The 13614-nt window shown below is 46.5% G+C and overlaps 1 protein-coding gene across 1 annotated transcript; it reads left to right on the top strand.

Annotated features, from left to right (window-relative positions):
- Positions 1-940: 940 nt before the first annotated feature.
- C1H10orf120 (chromosome 1 C10orf120 homolog) lies at positions 941-4507 on the top strand. The gene is made up of 3 exons (XM_034517018.2): positions 941-1187; positions 1332-1407; positions 3344-4507. Exons 1-3 carry the CDS (start codon positions 991-993, stop codon positions 4070-4072), a joined length of 1002 nt encoding a protein of 333 aa, XP_034372909.1. The 5' UTR covers positions 941-990; the 3' UTR covers positions 4073-4507.
- The last annotated feature ends 9107 nt before the right edge of the window (positions 4508-13614 follow it).

Genomic DNA, 13614 nt, shown 5'->3' with positions numbered 1-13614 from the left:
CAGAGCCCAGGACGGTGGCTTCAGGAACAACTGTGCATACAGAGAAGAGGGTTCTTTGGCTGGTTCAGAAACACACATACATCTTAACAGCCATTATAAAGATAACTTAGAAATATACGTAATGAAGTGTAAAATGAGGTGTGAAAATGATAATGAATACCCTAGAGTTAATTACATGCATATGAGTGTATCATTCCTTCTTCGACTAGGTGACAGTTTCTTACACAGTGCAAGGAAAGCATTAACCATAAAGGGAAATATCAGTAATTAGCATGCACCTGACATAAACATAGGAGCTGCCATTCACTTTAAGAAAGTCAAAAGGTGGCTAAGGGCACTTATTACTCTTGCAAAAGAGGAGCCAGGTTCTCTTTCCTGCCCCCACATGGCAGCTCACAACCATCTCTAACTCCCTCTCAGGGCATCTAATACATTTTTCTGGCATCTGCAGGCACTGCATGCACCCATACAAACACTCTGGCACACGTGTATATACATAAAATTTAAAAAAATAAAAAAATAGAAAGATGTGTTAAGAATATAAGTAAATATTCATAATTTATTTAACTAAAAATATGGAAAGAAAATCTATATGATATTATGAAAATAAAACCTTAAGACAATACAGTTCCTCCCTCCACCAAAAAAAAAAAAAAAAAAAAAAAAAAAAAAAAAAAAAAAAAAAAAAACCACCTTAAATACGTATCAGTGCAAAGTCTTTTTCTTTATCCTATAACTGAGCAGTTGTACTGACTCCCAGCTGAACTCTGCCCAGTCTCTTCCTGGACTCCAGCCTGCTGCTGAGTGGAAATAAGAGCCTGTTTCCCTCTGAGGGTCATCTAACCCTTAGGCGCAGACTTCACAATGAGCCCTTGGCTAGGCCAGTTATGACACATGAAGTGCTTTTAACTGTGCCTTGAGCTCCCCTTAAACTGTCTCAGATACAAACTCCAGGCGGTAACACCTCCTGTCCTAACCTATTGCCAGAGCATGATTAAGGAGTGGGAAACCCGCTTTCAGAGGTATAAAAGCCAGAGAGATGGACATCCAAAGACTCAGGAAGGGACCACAGCTGAAGGAGAGCAAAGTAATAGAAAGCCATCCAAGATCACCAGTGAAAGCCATCCCTGGATAGTTCAAGATTTCCCACGCTGCAAAGAGGACCTCTGTACTATAACACCTTTGGGGTAAGTATGATTTGGGTACCCAGTCTTTTCCTAGGTGGCTTTGACCTAGTTAACGTAGAACCACTGTCTGTGAGCTTTTCACCATGAGAAGAGACTAGCAAGGCCCTTTCTAGAGCTTTCAATCATTGGCCCTCTGTCTTCTAGGATATGGACGGCATTCTACAAATCAGACCCACGCTTTGCCCTTGGAAAATACTCCCCAATGGAACAAAAAATTCTAGTAAGTACCCTCAAGTTTGCATGGATAGAGGTTCCTCTGGAGTCTGCTTGCAGAGGTAGGGGGATCCCAGGGTTAAACATTCACAAAAACAGACATTTTCACAACAGCTCATATTGGCTGTGTCTAGTGGTGGATTCCATTCTCTGAATGTCCCAATCGGGAGTACAGCCATAAGCAGGGCTTGAAAAAATGGCTCAGTGGATGAGTACACTTGCTATGCAAGCATGAAGACCTGAGTTTCAGTCCTTTGCAACTATATAAAGATGCCAGGCATGGCTGTGTGTGACTGTAACCCTGGCCCTGGGGAGCAGAGACAGATGGACCCTGAAGCTTGCTGGCCAGCTAGCATTAAAAAAAAAAAATGGCAAGCTTCTAGTTCAGTGAGAAATTATGTCTCAAAGGCATATGCAAGTAAGTGATGAGGGAAGGAAGACACTTAATGTTCTCGTCTGGATCCTGAGTGCATATGCATAGGGTATGCATCCTCTCCCACATGTAAGCAACAGAGAGAGAGAGAGAGAGAGAGAGAGAGAGAGAGAGAGAGAGAGAGAGAGAGAGAGCTGTAAATGGAAATAAATTATGAAACCGCCATTTCTTCCCTGGTACTATGTTGTACTTTGAGTGTGACATGTCTCTCACAAACTCATGTGTTTTAATACTTGGCCTTTTAATACCACACAAGATCTGCCCAAGATGGTGCCCATCAACAGTCAGTCACAGTGGGGGAGCTTATAAGTCCTCAGTCCTCCCTCAGCAGTTGATGCTAGGGGTGGTGGCAGGGGTGGAGGCAGGGGTTGGGGTGGAGAAGGAATCGTTTCTTCAGTGGTGTAACCACTGGTGAGATGTTTGTGACCCAAATTAAATTGTAACACGAATTAAAGTTTGGGGGGGGGGTCACAAAACAACAAAATACACAATGAGAAAGAGAGATAGAATGGAAGAAAGGGAGGGAAGGAGGAAGCAGGGCAGGGAAAGGAGGAGCCATGAAAGCATGTAGTGGCTGAAATGTTCATTATATAATCTGTGAAACTGTCAAAAATGAAAATCCAGGGGCTTGAGAGATAGTCTACACTGCTCTTGCAGAGCTCAGTTCCCAGGACCCAAGTCAGGTAACCTACAGCTGCACATAACTGTACCTCCAGGGACCCTCTTCCGGCCTCCACAGTCACCTGGACACACATGTACATACCCCGCCCCCACAGACACAAATATACATAACTAAAACAAAATTAATCTTTATTAAAAAAATCGAGACATTAAAATAATTAAAAATAAAATCAGTAATAATCACAAATGAGAATGAAAACCCAAAGCTAAAGGCGCACTGCAAACGCGGGGTAAAGATGAAGCCGCTGGGCCCTCAGCTCGTCCTCCAGGAAGTGGTACAGTTCTGAGAGGTCATGGAACCTTTAGGAGGTGGGGTCTAGCTAAAGAATGAAACGGGTCACTGATGGGATGAGGCTTCTGGTCTTTTGCCTGGCCTTGGTTCCTGTCCTGATGATGATGTCCTCTGAGAGAAGGGCAAGCAGCGTCATGTACCCACCATCACAAAGACCTCTGCCACTGTGCCTTCCTTACCATGATGAATTATGTTCCCTCAAAGTGTGAGCCAGAGTAAATGTCTCCTCCCTTATACACACACACACACACACGCACGCACGCACACACGCACGGTTGCTCTCATACACCATATCTTCTAAGGCTTCCCAGTGACCTTCATGAGGTCAATAAAATTACTCTAAATTTATAGAGGATGAAAGGAGAGCCAAGCTTTGAACCCAAGCCTATTTAACTCTCAACATCTGCCCTCTTTCCAGTTTGCAGAGATTCGAATGCTCTTAGCAGCAAAGGGAGAACCAGGCACTAACTAATTCTCATGGCTGGGGCTGCCTACCTCTGGGTATTGAGATTTTTAACCATCTTTTTCCACCTCCAGAAACTCGGTGGCGTTCACACCATAGCAGCAAGAAGATTTTTGGCTGACAAACACTACAAAGAGTGGAGGATGCTGAGGGAACTCCAGGAGCAGTCTGCAGACTACAAAAAGGCCATGGAGTTGGGAAGATACTCTTCTACTTGTGCTGTGTGTGGACCCCCGGAAAAAATATGGACAGCGAAGGTGTCTGTGCCTGCAGAAGAATTCCAAACGCCCCACCGAGAGATCATTGGCGTCAAGAAGCATATCAAAAGAATGCAACTGGCAAGAACCCTGGGAAACAAACCGTTTTCTACATATATGGACAGGCTCGGGAGTGCCACACTACACTCTGGATTAGATCTGTGTTCCCCAGAATCATACAAGTCCAGTGAAGAGGGGGAGGATGATGACAGGGATAGCAGTGATAAAGCCAGTCAGGGGGATAAAGGGGAGGCCAAGTTTGAACCCATAAAAACACGAGAAGTTACATTGAATGTGGTTTTCAAGTCAGAAGAAACCAAAAGTTGTTTAGTATGCCATCGAAATGATCGGAAACCCTTCCTTCCTGTGAAGAAACTGGAGCGGCACATCACGGGCCTCACCAACAGAAACCTCTTCCCTATCACTGGCTTTCCTGGAGACCTGATGCTCATGAACCAGGATTTTATATCAAAGGGAATCCACCCAAATGACGCCATTAAAATCTACTGGCTCCCAGAAGAGGTTCCCTTCAAGGCACCCAAGTAAAGTCCTCCTTGCTGCCCACATTGAAGCGCTATTTAGTCCTGAGCATGAGCAAGTGTACTGTTGTTCATTTCTCCTGCACAGTGTGCCCCAGGGTCCTTCCCCTCTGCTCTTCTGAGCTCCTTGGCTCCTGCTATGTGTCTACAGTGTCTCCAGGATGAGAGGCTTCCTTATCTCCAGAAGCTCTGGAGTCTTAGCTACCACCCTCACCACAATCATTGGTTTTAAACAATAGGTTTGCCCCAACTGGCTAGGCTGGTTTTTTGATCCCAGGCATTCATTGAAAAACTGAAGTTGCCCATCAAAGGCTGAGTCCTGGCAATTAGAAAGCAGTCCAAATGTGAGTGACAGGGAATGGATTCTCAGACTCCTCCAAGGTATCTTCTGGCTCAGCACCAGCATAGACAAGAACTTCAGTTCTAGGGGGATATCTGGAGCAAATGAAGACATTTCCCTCCAAAGACCAAGCTCTGGCACTTCCTGCATGTGCATCAGTACACCACATATGTGCCTGGCACCCCTGGAGGCCAAAGAGCGTGTTGGATCCCCTAGCACTAGAGTTAGAGATGGTTGTGAACCACCACATGGGTGCTGTGAATCAAACCTGGGTTCTCTGGAAGAGCAGCCAGTACTCTTAACCACTGAGCCATCTCTCCAGGCCCTTTTTGTTTTTGATACCTCAGTAAATTGTCCAGAGCTTCTGCCTTGCCTTTTCAAGTAGCTTAGATTATAAACATATACCACCAGGCCCAGTTTATAATCTGGTTTTGACCGGCAAAAAAATAAAGGGAATTCAACACTCCCTGCCAAAAATACATTCACATTTGTGTGTGCATGCACACACACACACACATACACACACACACACACACATGTGATCACATTCATATGTATACATACCCATAAAGAAGGCATCTGGCCAATAACAAAGACATTCTCCTCTTTGTTCCTTCCTTCTCTAGCACTGAGGAGAAAGTGAGACACTTTCATTTGGATGAGAGTCTCTTGAAGCCTATCTACCATGGGATTTCTTTGTATTGAGCAAGCTACAAAATTCTGAAGTTGAACAGGGAGTGAAGAGTCTTCAGGGTATAGAGAGGGCTCACGAATTACACACTATCCTTGTCAACAACACCCAAATGAAAGATACAGACATTCATCCAGAGCTGGGCCTGGCTCCAGCAGCAAGGACAACTCAGTCTGATGGCTTGAGGCTATTCATGGGACACTACTAAAATCTGTCTCCTCCTCTCCTGGAATGACACTGGCCACAGTGAAGTTTCTGGAGGTCCCCTGAGTGGTCTAGAAAAGAAGAGTAAAGTGGCTAGAGACAAAATCCCATTTACCTTTCTCTACAGGGCTCTGGGGAAACAGTGGCTCCTGTTTTACTATTCTGGAAGTCTCCAAGGAAGAGTAACTAGTTGACCATGGCCCATCATGACTTCATGCTTGAAGAGATTCCAATGGCCTTGAAGCTGGAGGTGAGGCAGTCGAGAAATCTCTGAGCCTAAAAGCCTTGCCTACATTCACTAGATTTCAGTGTCAGAACTGGAGTCAGGTCCCACTACCCTGACTGATTGATTCAAAACCCTTTGAATGTGCCTGGAACAAAGGCACAGAAACAAGCCCAGGTATAACAGCAGAGAGGTTGCAGGAGCTGGCCCCTTGGGAGTGGGGTTGTCCAAATGGACAGACATGTGTCTCCACTTATTACATATCAGACTAGAGTCCTTCTGGTTCATTCCGAAAACACTGTCCATGGTTACAAAGTCTACTGTACAAGCCCTTGTGGAACAGTCTAACAATACAATAAAGGAAAGGGTTATATATAGCTCCCCATCCCTCTCTCACGCTCAGGATACATCCAGGATAATCCAGATTATATCCACACACAAGTGTTTGTACATAAGTGCTCATAGCAATTTCCTTACAGTAGGTCTAAAGTAGAAATAACCAACATGTCCATCTGGTGATGGGTGAGGTGATGGTAACGTTCATGCAAGAAAATGTTTTTCAGGTGTGTGAAAGATTAAGAGCTGCTCAAGATCCAATCGTGATTAAATATAGAAGGATCATGCCAATCGAGTGAATCCAGTCCCTAAAGACCACACACTTTCCGATTCCATTTATTCAAAATGCCATCAGAGATAAATTTAGAGCCAGAAATGAGGTTCATGGTTATTGAAGGTTTGGAGTGAAGGTGGAAGCAGATGAGTAGGTTTGAATGGATTTGGCATTTCTCGTGGAAGTGATGAAGGTGTTCTATGGAGGTGTGATGGTACTGGACTCCTCTGCCAACCATCTAAAGATCTCTGGATTGTATTCGTAAGTGAGTTGATGGCATGGTATGTGATTATGTATCAATAAAGCTGGCATATAAGGTATTAGTGCCCATGAATGACATGGTTAATTTACTGAAACAATAGCGGCAGAGGAAAAGCACTGCACATGTGTCAACAACAACTGGGTCCCTCCATTCCCTCCATCTGTATTTCTCTAACAACTGGCCTGAGCTCTGCTGAGGTAGAGAAGGAAGGACCCAAGGCCAAGTAGGATGGGGGTGGGGACTCCCTTCTCCTCTCCCAGTGGTAGACGAGCCCCACAACAGAGCAGTTCTAGACCTTGGGCTTCCCACCATGCCTAGCCTCTGCTTCCACAGTGTTATGTCTTTAGGGCGGGGCTTCTTAACAAGGTTGGATCTCAAGTCCTTACTCCTCACAGTGTTTGACAACTGTAGACACTGCCTTGGGATGAAGGCTGTGCTATGTCATTTTGACCTGAGAAAAGAGCAGGTTGAGCCCATAGCAAAGTCACCACTGCCTCCAAGCAGGACCAAAAAGGTCAGGGTTAGAGGGTTGGGGTTAGGATTATGGGGTTAGGGTTAGAGGATTAGAGTTAGGGTTAGGGTTAGGGTTGGGGTTAGGGTTAGGGTTAGGGTCAGGGTTAGGGTCAGGGTTTGCTAGGGTTACACAGTGTAAAGCTCATCTCTCAGCGAAATACTTATTCAGTCAGACACAAGCTCCAGGCATCTCACCTCGTAAGACCCAAACAACTAAGACACTGTAACTTTTAATTGTGTCCTGCCTGTCTGCCTATTCAGAAATCCTGTCATGAAGGCAGTATCTTAGAATACCCCTGCAGTCTCTCTAACTGCCCCTACTGTAGCTTAACACCAAGGATCTAATAATGTTACACCTCCCCTTTTTGTCTGGGTGATTTCTTTCACAACTTACGAATCACTGGCCTGTCACCCATCTCCCTGTTTGGCCATAAGGTCTGGAGACATTTTTCGTGTTACAACTTAGGGCTGTGTGGTCCTGTCTTCTGCCTCTCCTCAGGTGGTGTCTGGATGCTGCCCACAAGCTTTCTCAGGTAGGGCAGGGAATCAGCAGTCTGGGTTTCCCTTTGGTGCATCAGAGTACTGCTGTATGCCTGGCTGGAGGGGGAATGCAGAGTCCAGGGGTCAGGCAGGATGCTGGTCTGTGAAATAAGTACCCAATTCCAGAGTGGGTGGAAGAAGAGAGAAGGCCTTCTTCAGGAGTCTTAGTCTCATGTTTCATTTAGGCAAGGGCAAAGGCCTTCCCCATGGTGATTTTTGATGAAGCAGATCTCTGAAACAATCTTAGCTTGTTCATATTTATTTGTTGGGGTAGATATAAACATATACACTTTATTTGGGATGAACCAAAGTTTATATAATTTGGGGTAAGGTCATGAGACTATCAGGAGAGGAAGGTCATTACCTGAAGGCTAAGGCTATTGAGATGTCTCATTAGCGTTGAGAGGGATTCCACATGCTGTGCTACATGATTGACTGACAATGGTCACTTTAGTTGAGTGTCCTGGTTTCGTGCTGCAGAGCAACCATAGAAGCAGGGAGGGAGCAGTCCCATCCTTGCTGTCTCGGATCTCTGAGATCTCAGAACCCTCTACTTCTCCTGTTCTTACGCCTGTCTGGTGGAATAGTCCACATGTCTCACAGAGATTCGAGTCAGAAATGTTGCTGGCATCTTGTAGGAAGGGGCTGGAGACCCTCATAGAGAATGGGGTGAGGAACCAGGTTAGAACACTGTCTCCTGCTCAATATTCAACAGAGATTCCGCTTCTGCAACTCAGCCTCCAGGCCATGACTAATAAATATAAAGCCCCAGCTTTCAACCATTTCCTCTTCCTACTCCGGAAACCTTCCACCATGTCTGTCTTCTTCCTTCTACTCTCCATGCTGAACTGTGGCAAGAACAAAGCTCTCTGCGATTTTGTCAGATGTACCCAGGTAGAGCAAATGCTGGGGAGAAAGTAAAGCCTTCCTCCTGGGTCCCAGCCCAAGGATCTGGCATCCACTCCACCTGTCAAGCCTGATTCCCTGCTCTGCATCAACATACCCACAAGCTTGTGGCTGCCTGGGGGGAACAAAAGGACTGTTTTCCAGGGATACTCAGAAATCAAAGTCTTTGGTATTCCATGTCACAATATCCTCTTGGCAGAAACTTCTGAATTAGCCTCAAGTTTCTGAGGATTTGCATCCCCCAGACTCTTTGTACTGGCTACACTGTTTCTAAAGGTTCCCTAGTCTCTCTTACTTCTCCTGTGTGTCTTCCGCTTCCCTACAAAACTTGAAACAATGTATCTGTGCAAACCTGCCGACAGCATTCACACAGTCGGCACCACCCATCTGGTGTCAGTCTGTGTTGACCCAAGGCTGCCTTACTCCCCTCCCTAGTGCCCTGGCTTTCATTCCACAAGAATGGGAATGGCTTCAAATGCAAGGGCTAAAGGGCATGTTGTAGGTAGCCTCCTCTGCATGGTTCTCCTCTATCGTTAACAGAGAACTCCAGGTTTGTCCAGCTATCTATCCCTACCCCACTAGCCAATGTTCCCAGGAGGAAACAATCCAAGCCTTGCTTGGAAACTAGCCCGAGAACAATGCAGACAAGAGATAAGTGATGGCCAGGAGTCTCACCATCCGCATCGGTGACTGGTGCAGACATGAATGTGATGGACCCTGGAACGAGTCAAAGTGATGCAGAGGGGGGCGAGAAGAGCTGCTCCCGAATTGCTGCCCGCCAAGAAGGAGGTCAGCTCTTAGAGCAGGCAGAACGAGGATGGGGCATGGAAAAATGCCAGGGCATCTAATTGCTGTCAGCCTGCCACCTTTGTGTGACATTTCAGAAGTCGATCCTGCTTCTTCTTTAAACCCATCAGAGACTGGCTTTCTAAGACCTGCCACTGCAAGGAGTCATAAATACCTAAAGTGCCTGCCTCTTAGAGAGTCAGATGAACACAGCCTGCTATGGCTGGCACGCCCAGGTTGAGAAGACTGTCTCAGCTTGTTCTCTCTGGGAGATGCTAATAGCTTGGGCAAATGGTTACAAAGCACCTTCCAGGTGTCTCTGATAAAATATATTCAGTCTATAGATAGACAGATAGATATTGGGGGAGAGTGGAGGGTTAGCTCTCTTCAGTTGTGCTTTACTAAAATCTCCAAAGCAGTCACAGCTGCCAAAAATCTCATCCAAAAAAGTAACAAGATCAGAGAGAAATATTCAAAATATTCTATTCCAAGAACACCTGTCCTGAAGAGTTACTCAGAACCATTCCTAATGTCTTCCCTGACTTTGAACTCCACCACCTTGGAGTTCAAAAATCCAACCATGGAAGACCAAGACACAGCCCAAACCAATGAGCCATATCTTAACGGCACCCACAGTGCCATTCTCCATCGCAACAAATAATCATAACACTATTCTGCATAATTATTGCTAGTCTTGGGGACAAACTCAGAAACCCAAGTGATATCGACCCGGAAGTCCTAAAAACTTGGTCCTCAGTAAAAGTATCCACAACCCTACGAAGATTAATCAATGTCCTGGTTGTCCTTCTAGTTCCCCTTAGTATTCTATGGTAATTGCAACATGATGTCGCACACGTGTCTAAATCCACACGCATCCCTCGATGTTCCCTCCACTTCAAATAAGCCCGTTTCTTATCATTTGGTAAATTCTCTTCCTGGCAAGGGACACCACTTTTAGCTTTTAAATCAGCTATTACTGAGAAAGCTTTTTTCCGTCACAGCTTCTAACAATCTAACTCGAAGCCTATTAAAGGTTGTTTCAGTTATTTTTGATATTCTGTGGAGAGTGTGAGGTACCCTTCCCTGCCTAGAGGGGAAATTTCCCCTCTTTGAACCTGAAATGCTTTCAAAGAGGAGAGATATTGCCTTTCAAGAGTTATAAAGCTGTCCTGTTCTTAAGAGCCGTGATGGTATCCAAAGGCCCCTAATGCACAGAAAAGCATTAGCCGCTTACATTTCTGTCTTAATGAGTACCTCGCTCAGACCTATCCGAAGGTAAATGTCACAACCTTAGGAATTATTTCTCTCAGTGTGGAAAAAAAAAGTCAATCTGGCTCCCACACTGCCCTTTCTATCTACAGTGAGCCTGCATATGCGTGAGTGTGAGAATTTAGAGATCTCTTATTACTGTTCTTGAGGTTAACACAAATCCCAGCTGTATTTCTGCTGAAGAACTTATCACTTAAGAGTAGGAGACAATTACAAGCAAGATGGTAGAATAGGACATCCCTAGCTCTGATTTCCTCCCATAAAAACAATGTGGTAACTATTAAAACGGAGTCTGATGTGTTCCCCCTCAGACTCATGTGGCCCCCAGTTGTTATAGGGCCAGGCTGGAGGGAGTGGGTTACTGGGGACTGGGACATGCTTGCCTTTTGTCCTACTTAGGATTACTATTTATGTGATGAAGCACCATGGCCAAAAGCAGGCTAGGGATGGATGGGTTCATGTGGCTTATGCTTCCCCATCACTGTTTACTATCAAAGGAAGTCAGGACAGGAACTCAAACCGGGCAGGACCCTGAGGACAGGAGCTGACGCTGAGGCCATGGAGAGGTACTACTTACTGGCTTGCTCCTTGTGTCATGCTCAGCCTGCTTTCCCTGGACCACTGACTCAGGAATATCCCCACCCACAATGGGTGGGATCCTTCCACAACAATCACTAACTAAGAAAATGCCTTACAGGCTAGCCAACAGCCTGATCTTTATGGAGACATCTTCTCAATCGAGGCTCCCTCCTCTCAGATGACTTTCGCTTATGTTAAGTTGATATAAAACTAGCCAGCACACACTTGAAGGTTATGGCTAGCCCCTCCTCTGGGTCTGTTCTCTGCTTCCTGGTCTGGGAGCCACCAGAATATAGTGTGTCACTCCTCTTGCTGTGTCTTCACACCATGGTGAACTGAGTCCCCAGAAGCAGAGAGCAAAATAAACCCCTTGTCCATCAGCACATGTCACTGGGACAAGAATAGTAACCGAAATGTCTCAGGTCTGAGGTTCAGGGGACGCTGTAGTAGACTATCATTTTGAATAAAATTCATTGGGAAAAAATGTAACCTTATGGGCTTACAAAGAGACAGACGAGATGGCAGGGGATCTAAAAGGAGTGTTTTAGTTTGTCTCTCTGCCACTGTGATAAACACCATGACCAAAAGCCACTTGCAGAGGAGAGGGTTTATTCGGCTCACAGGTTAGAGTCCACCATCTAGGAAAACTGAGGCAGGATCCTGCAGGCAGGAATCAAAGCAGAGGCCATGAAGGAACACTACATACTGGCCTGCTCCTCGTGGTTTGCTCAGCCTGCTTTCTTATACAGCCCAGGAGCACCTGCCCAGGAGTGGCTCTGCCTACAGCAGGCTGAGACCTCCCATATCAATAATCAGTAAAGAAAATACTTTGCATTTGATACAGGCATTTTCTCAATTGAGGTTCCCTCTTCCAAGACAACTGCAGCTTAAGTCCAGCTGACCAAAAACCAAACCAGCCGGGAGGGTTCTGGCCCATGATGCAGAGTGGCTGTCCCTTCTCAGAGATCTCAGAGGAAAGGAGAGGCTCCCAGACAAGTGGTTGATGAGTGGGCCACGATAGGGGCCACACCCTTGCTTCCTGGTGGCAGGGAGAGGGGAACATGTGACTAGGAAGGAACATGTGACTCTCGGGGTGTGGAGGAGGAGGAGTAAGGTGTACCCATTATACAGTGGGGGAGGGGGGTGCTGGAACCTGGTAGTCCCCTGATACCCCAGAGTCTGGCAACTTGAGATCTGTAAACTTCCTTGAGGAAGTAAAAATGGCCTGGGCTTCCCTCCTGGAGTCTGTCCACCTGAGGAGTCTGGGATGAGGCTGGGGTGGAGAGTGGGGGGGGGGGGTCATGTCGAGATTAGCTATATAGCAGACATAGCTATAAGGCTAAAGGGAGAAAGAGGCTTCTTCAGGGGGACATGTCAACTGCCTCCAAAACCAGCGCTTGAGAAGGTGAAGGCAGAGCAAGCAGGTGCTCTAGAGCAACAGCATTGGTGAGCTCCAGGTTCAGCGTGAGAGCCTACCTGTGTAAAGTGGAGAGCCGTCAAGGAAGACAGCCAAAGTCTCCCTCAGAGAGCGAGAGTGAGAGAGCGAGAAAGCAAGAGAGCGAGAAGTGGGGGAGATACCTACATGCACACCATTCATATAGGAAAGGAGGGAGAGAGAGCGGGAGAAAGGAAGGCGCAGTAACAAAATAGCACGAATGTTGATCTGTAGCGCCCTCTTGGCTCCACTACTGGTATGGCAAGAGGGCGATAGGGTGCCAGTGTCTGCTTGGAAGGGACTGGAAGGCAAGCAAGACACAGCTCAAAACAGATTTACTGAGTTCTGTTCTTTTACCTACTGTGTGTCTGTCATTCATTTGAGGGTGTCGCCCAACACAGATCCACTGATCTCTAAGCAGGTCCTCATCTGCTCAGATCTAGCCACAGGCTGGGTCTGCATTACACTGTACTGCTGAAAACTCTAGGCTAGCCCACACATCGTGACCCATCAGGACTCTTCTTGATGTCCCCAGGCTGGGACATGAACATGGGTAATGAAGACCAGAAGATATGCCCTGGTCTCCTCGCTCCTTTGCATGCTGGAAGTGTGTGTGTGTGTGTGTGTGTGTGTGTCCATCCCATGAGCTATCTCATAGGAGCTGAAGTCTCATCAAGGCTGGTGATGGGCAGTTCCCGGTCATCTCTTGCCAAAGCTGGCAGCTAACCTTCTCTGGCCCTTTGTCCTAAGGGGTCTCACCTAACTCTAGCAGCATGTTCACAGTGAGGATCACCCTAGCAGTTACCTGTTGGGGTCTGCGTTGGCACTGCCAGCACAGTACCTAGAGGTCGGGGTCTGCCAGCCTGGATACCTGGCTACCTTTCTTTATCTTCTATGACCATCTGTCACATTTCTCCCAGGAGATGTCATGCAAACAGGACTCCTGTCCTAGGCATGGGGGTACCTGCCTCTGGCCCTCCCCAGCCCGTAGCCCTGAACACTGTGTCACAGATGGAAGGATGAAGAATCTTGGAGGAATGTGGATGATCATTCTCTTGAAGGTTCTGAAGCCACAAAGCAGAGTCCCTTGCCCTTTAATCATTTCTGTGGCCCTGTCACCAAAGGTGTCTGCCCAACTTGAGGGAATCCAGTATGTGGGCAAGCCTGTACACACAATGACCAAGCAGACAC

This window comes from Arvicanthis niloticus, chromosome 1 (assembly GCF_011762505.2).
Source record: "Arvicanthis niloticus isolate mArvNil1 chromosome 1, mArvNil1.pat.X, whole genome shotgun sequence".
NCBI lineage: Eukaryota > Metazoa > Chordata > Mammalia > Rodentia > Muridae > Arvicanthis > Arvicanthis niloticus.
This window is presented reverse-complemented; position numbering and strand designations above follow the sequence as displayed.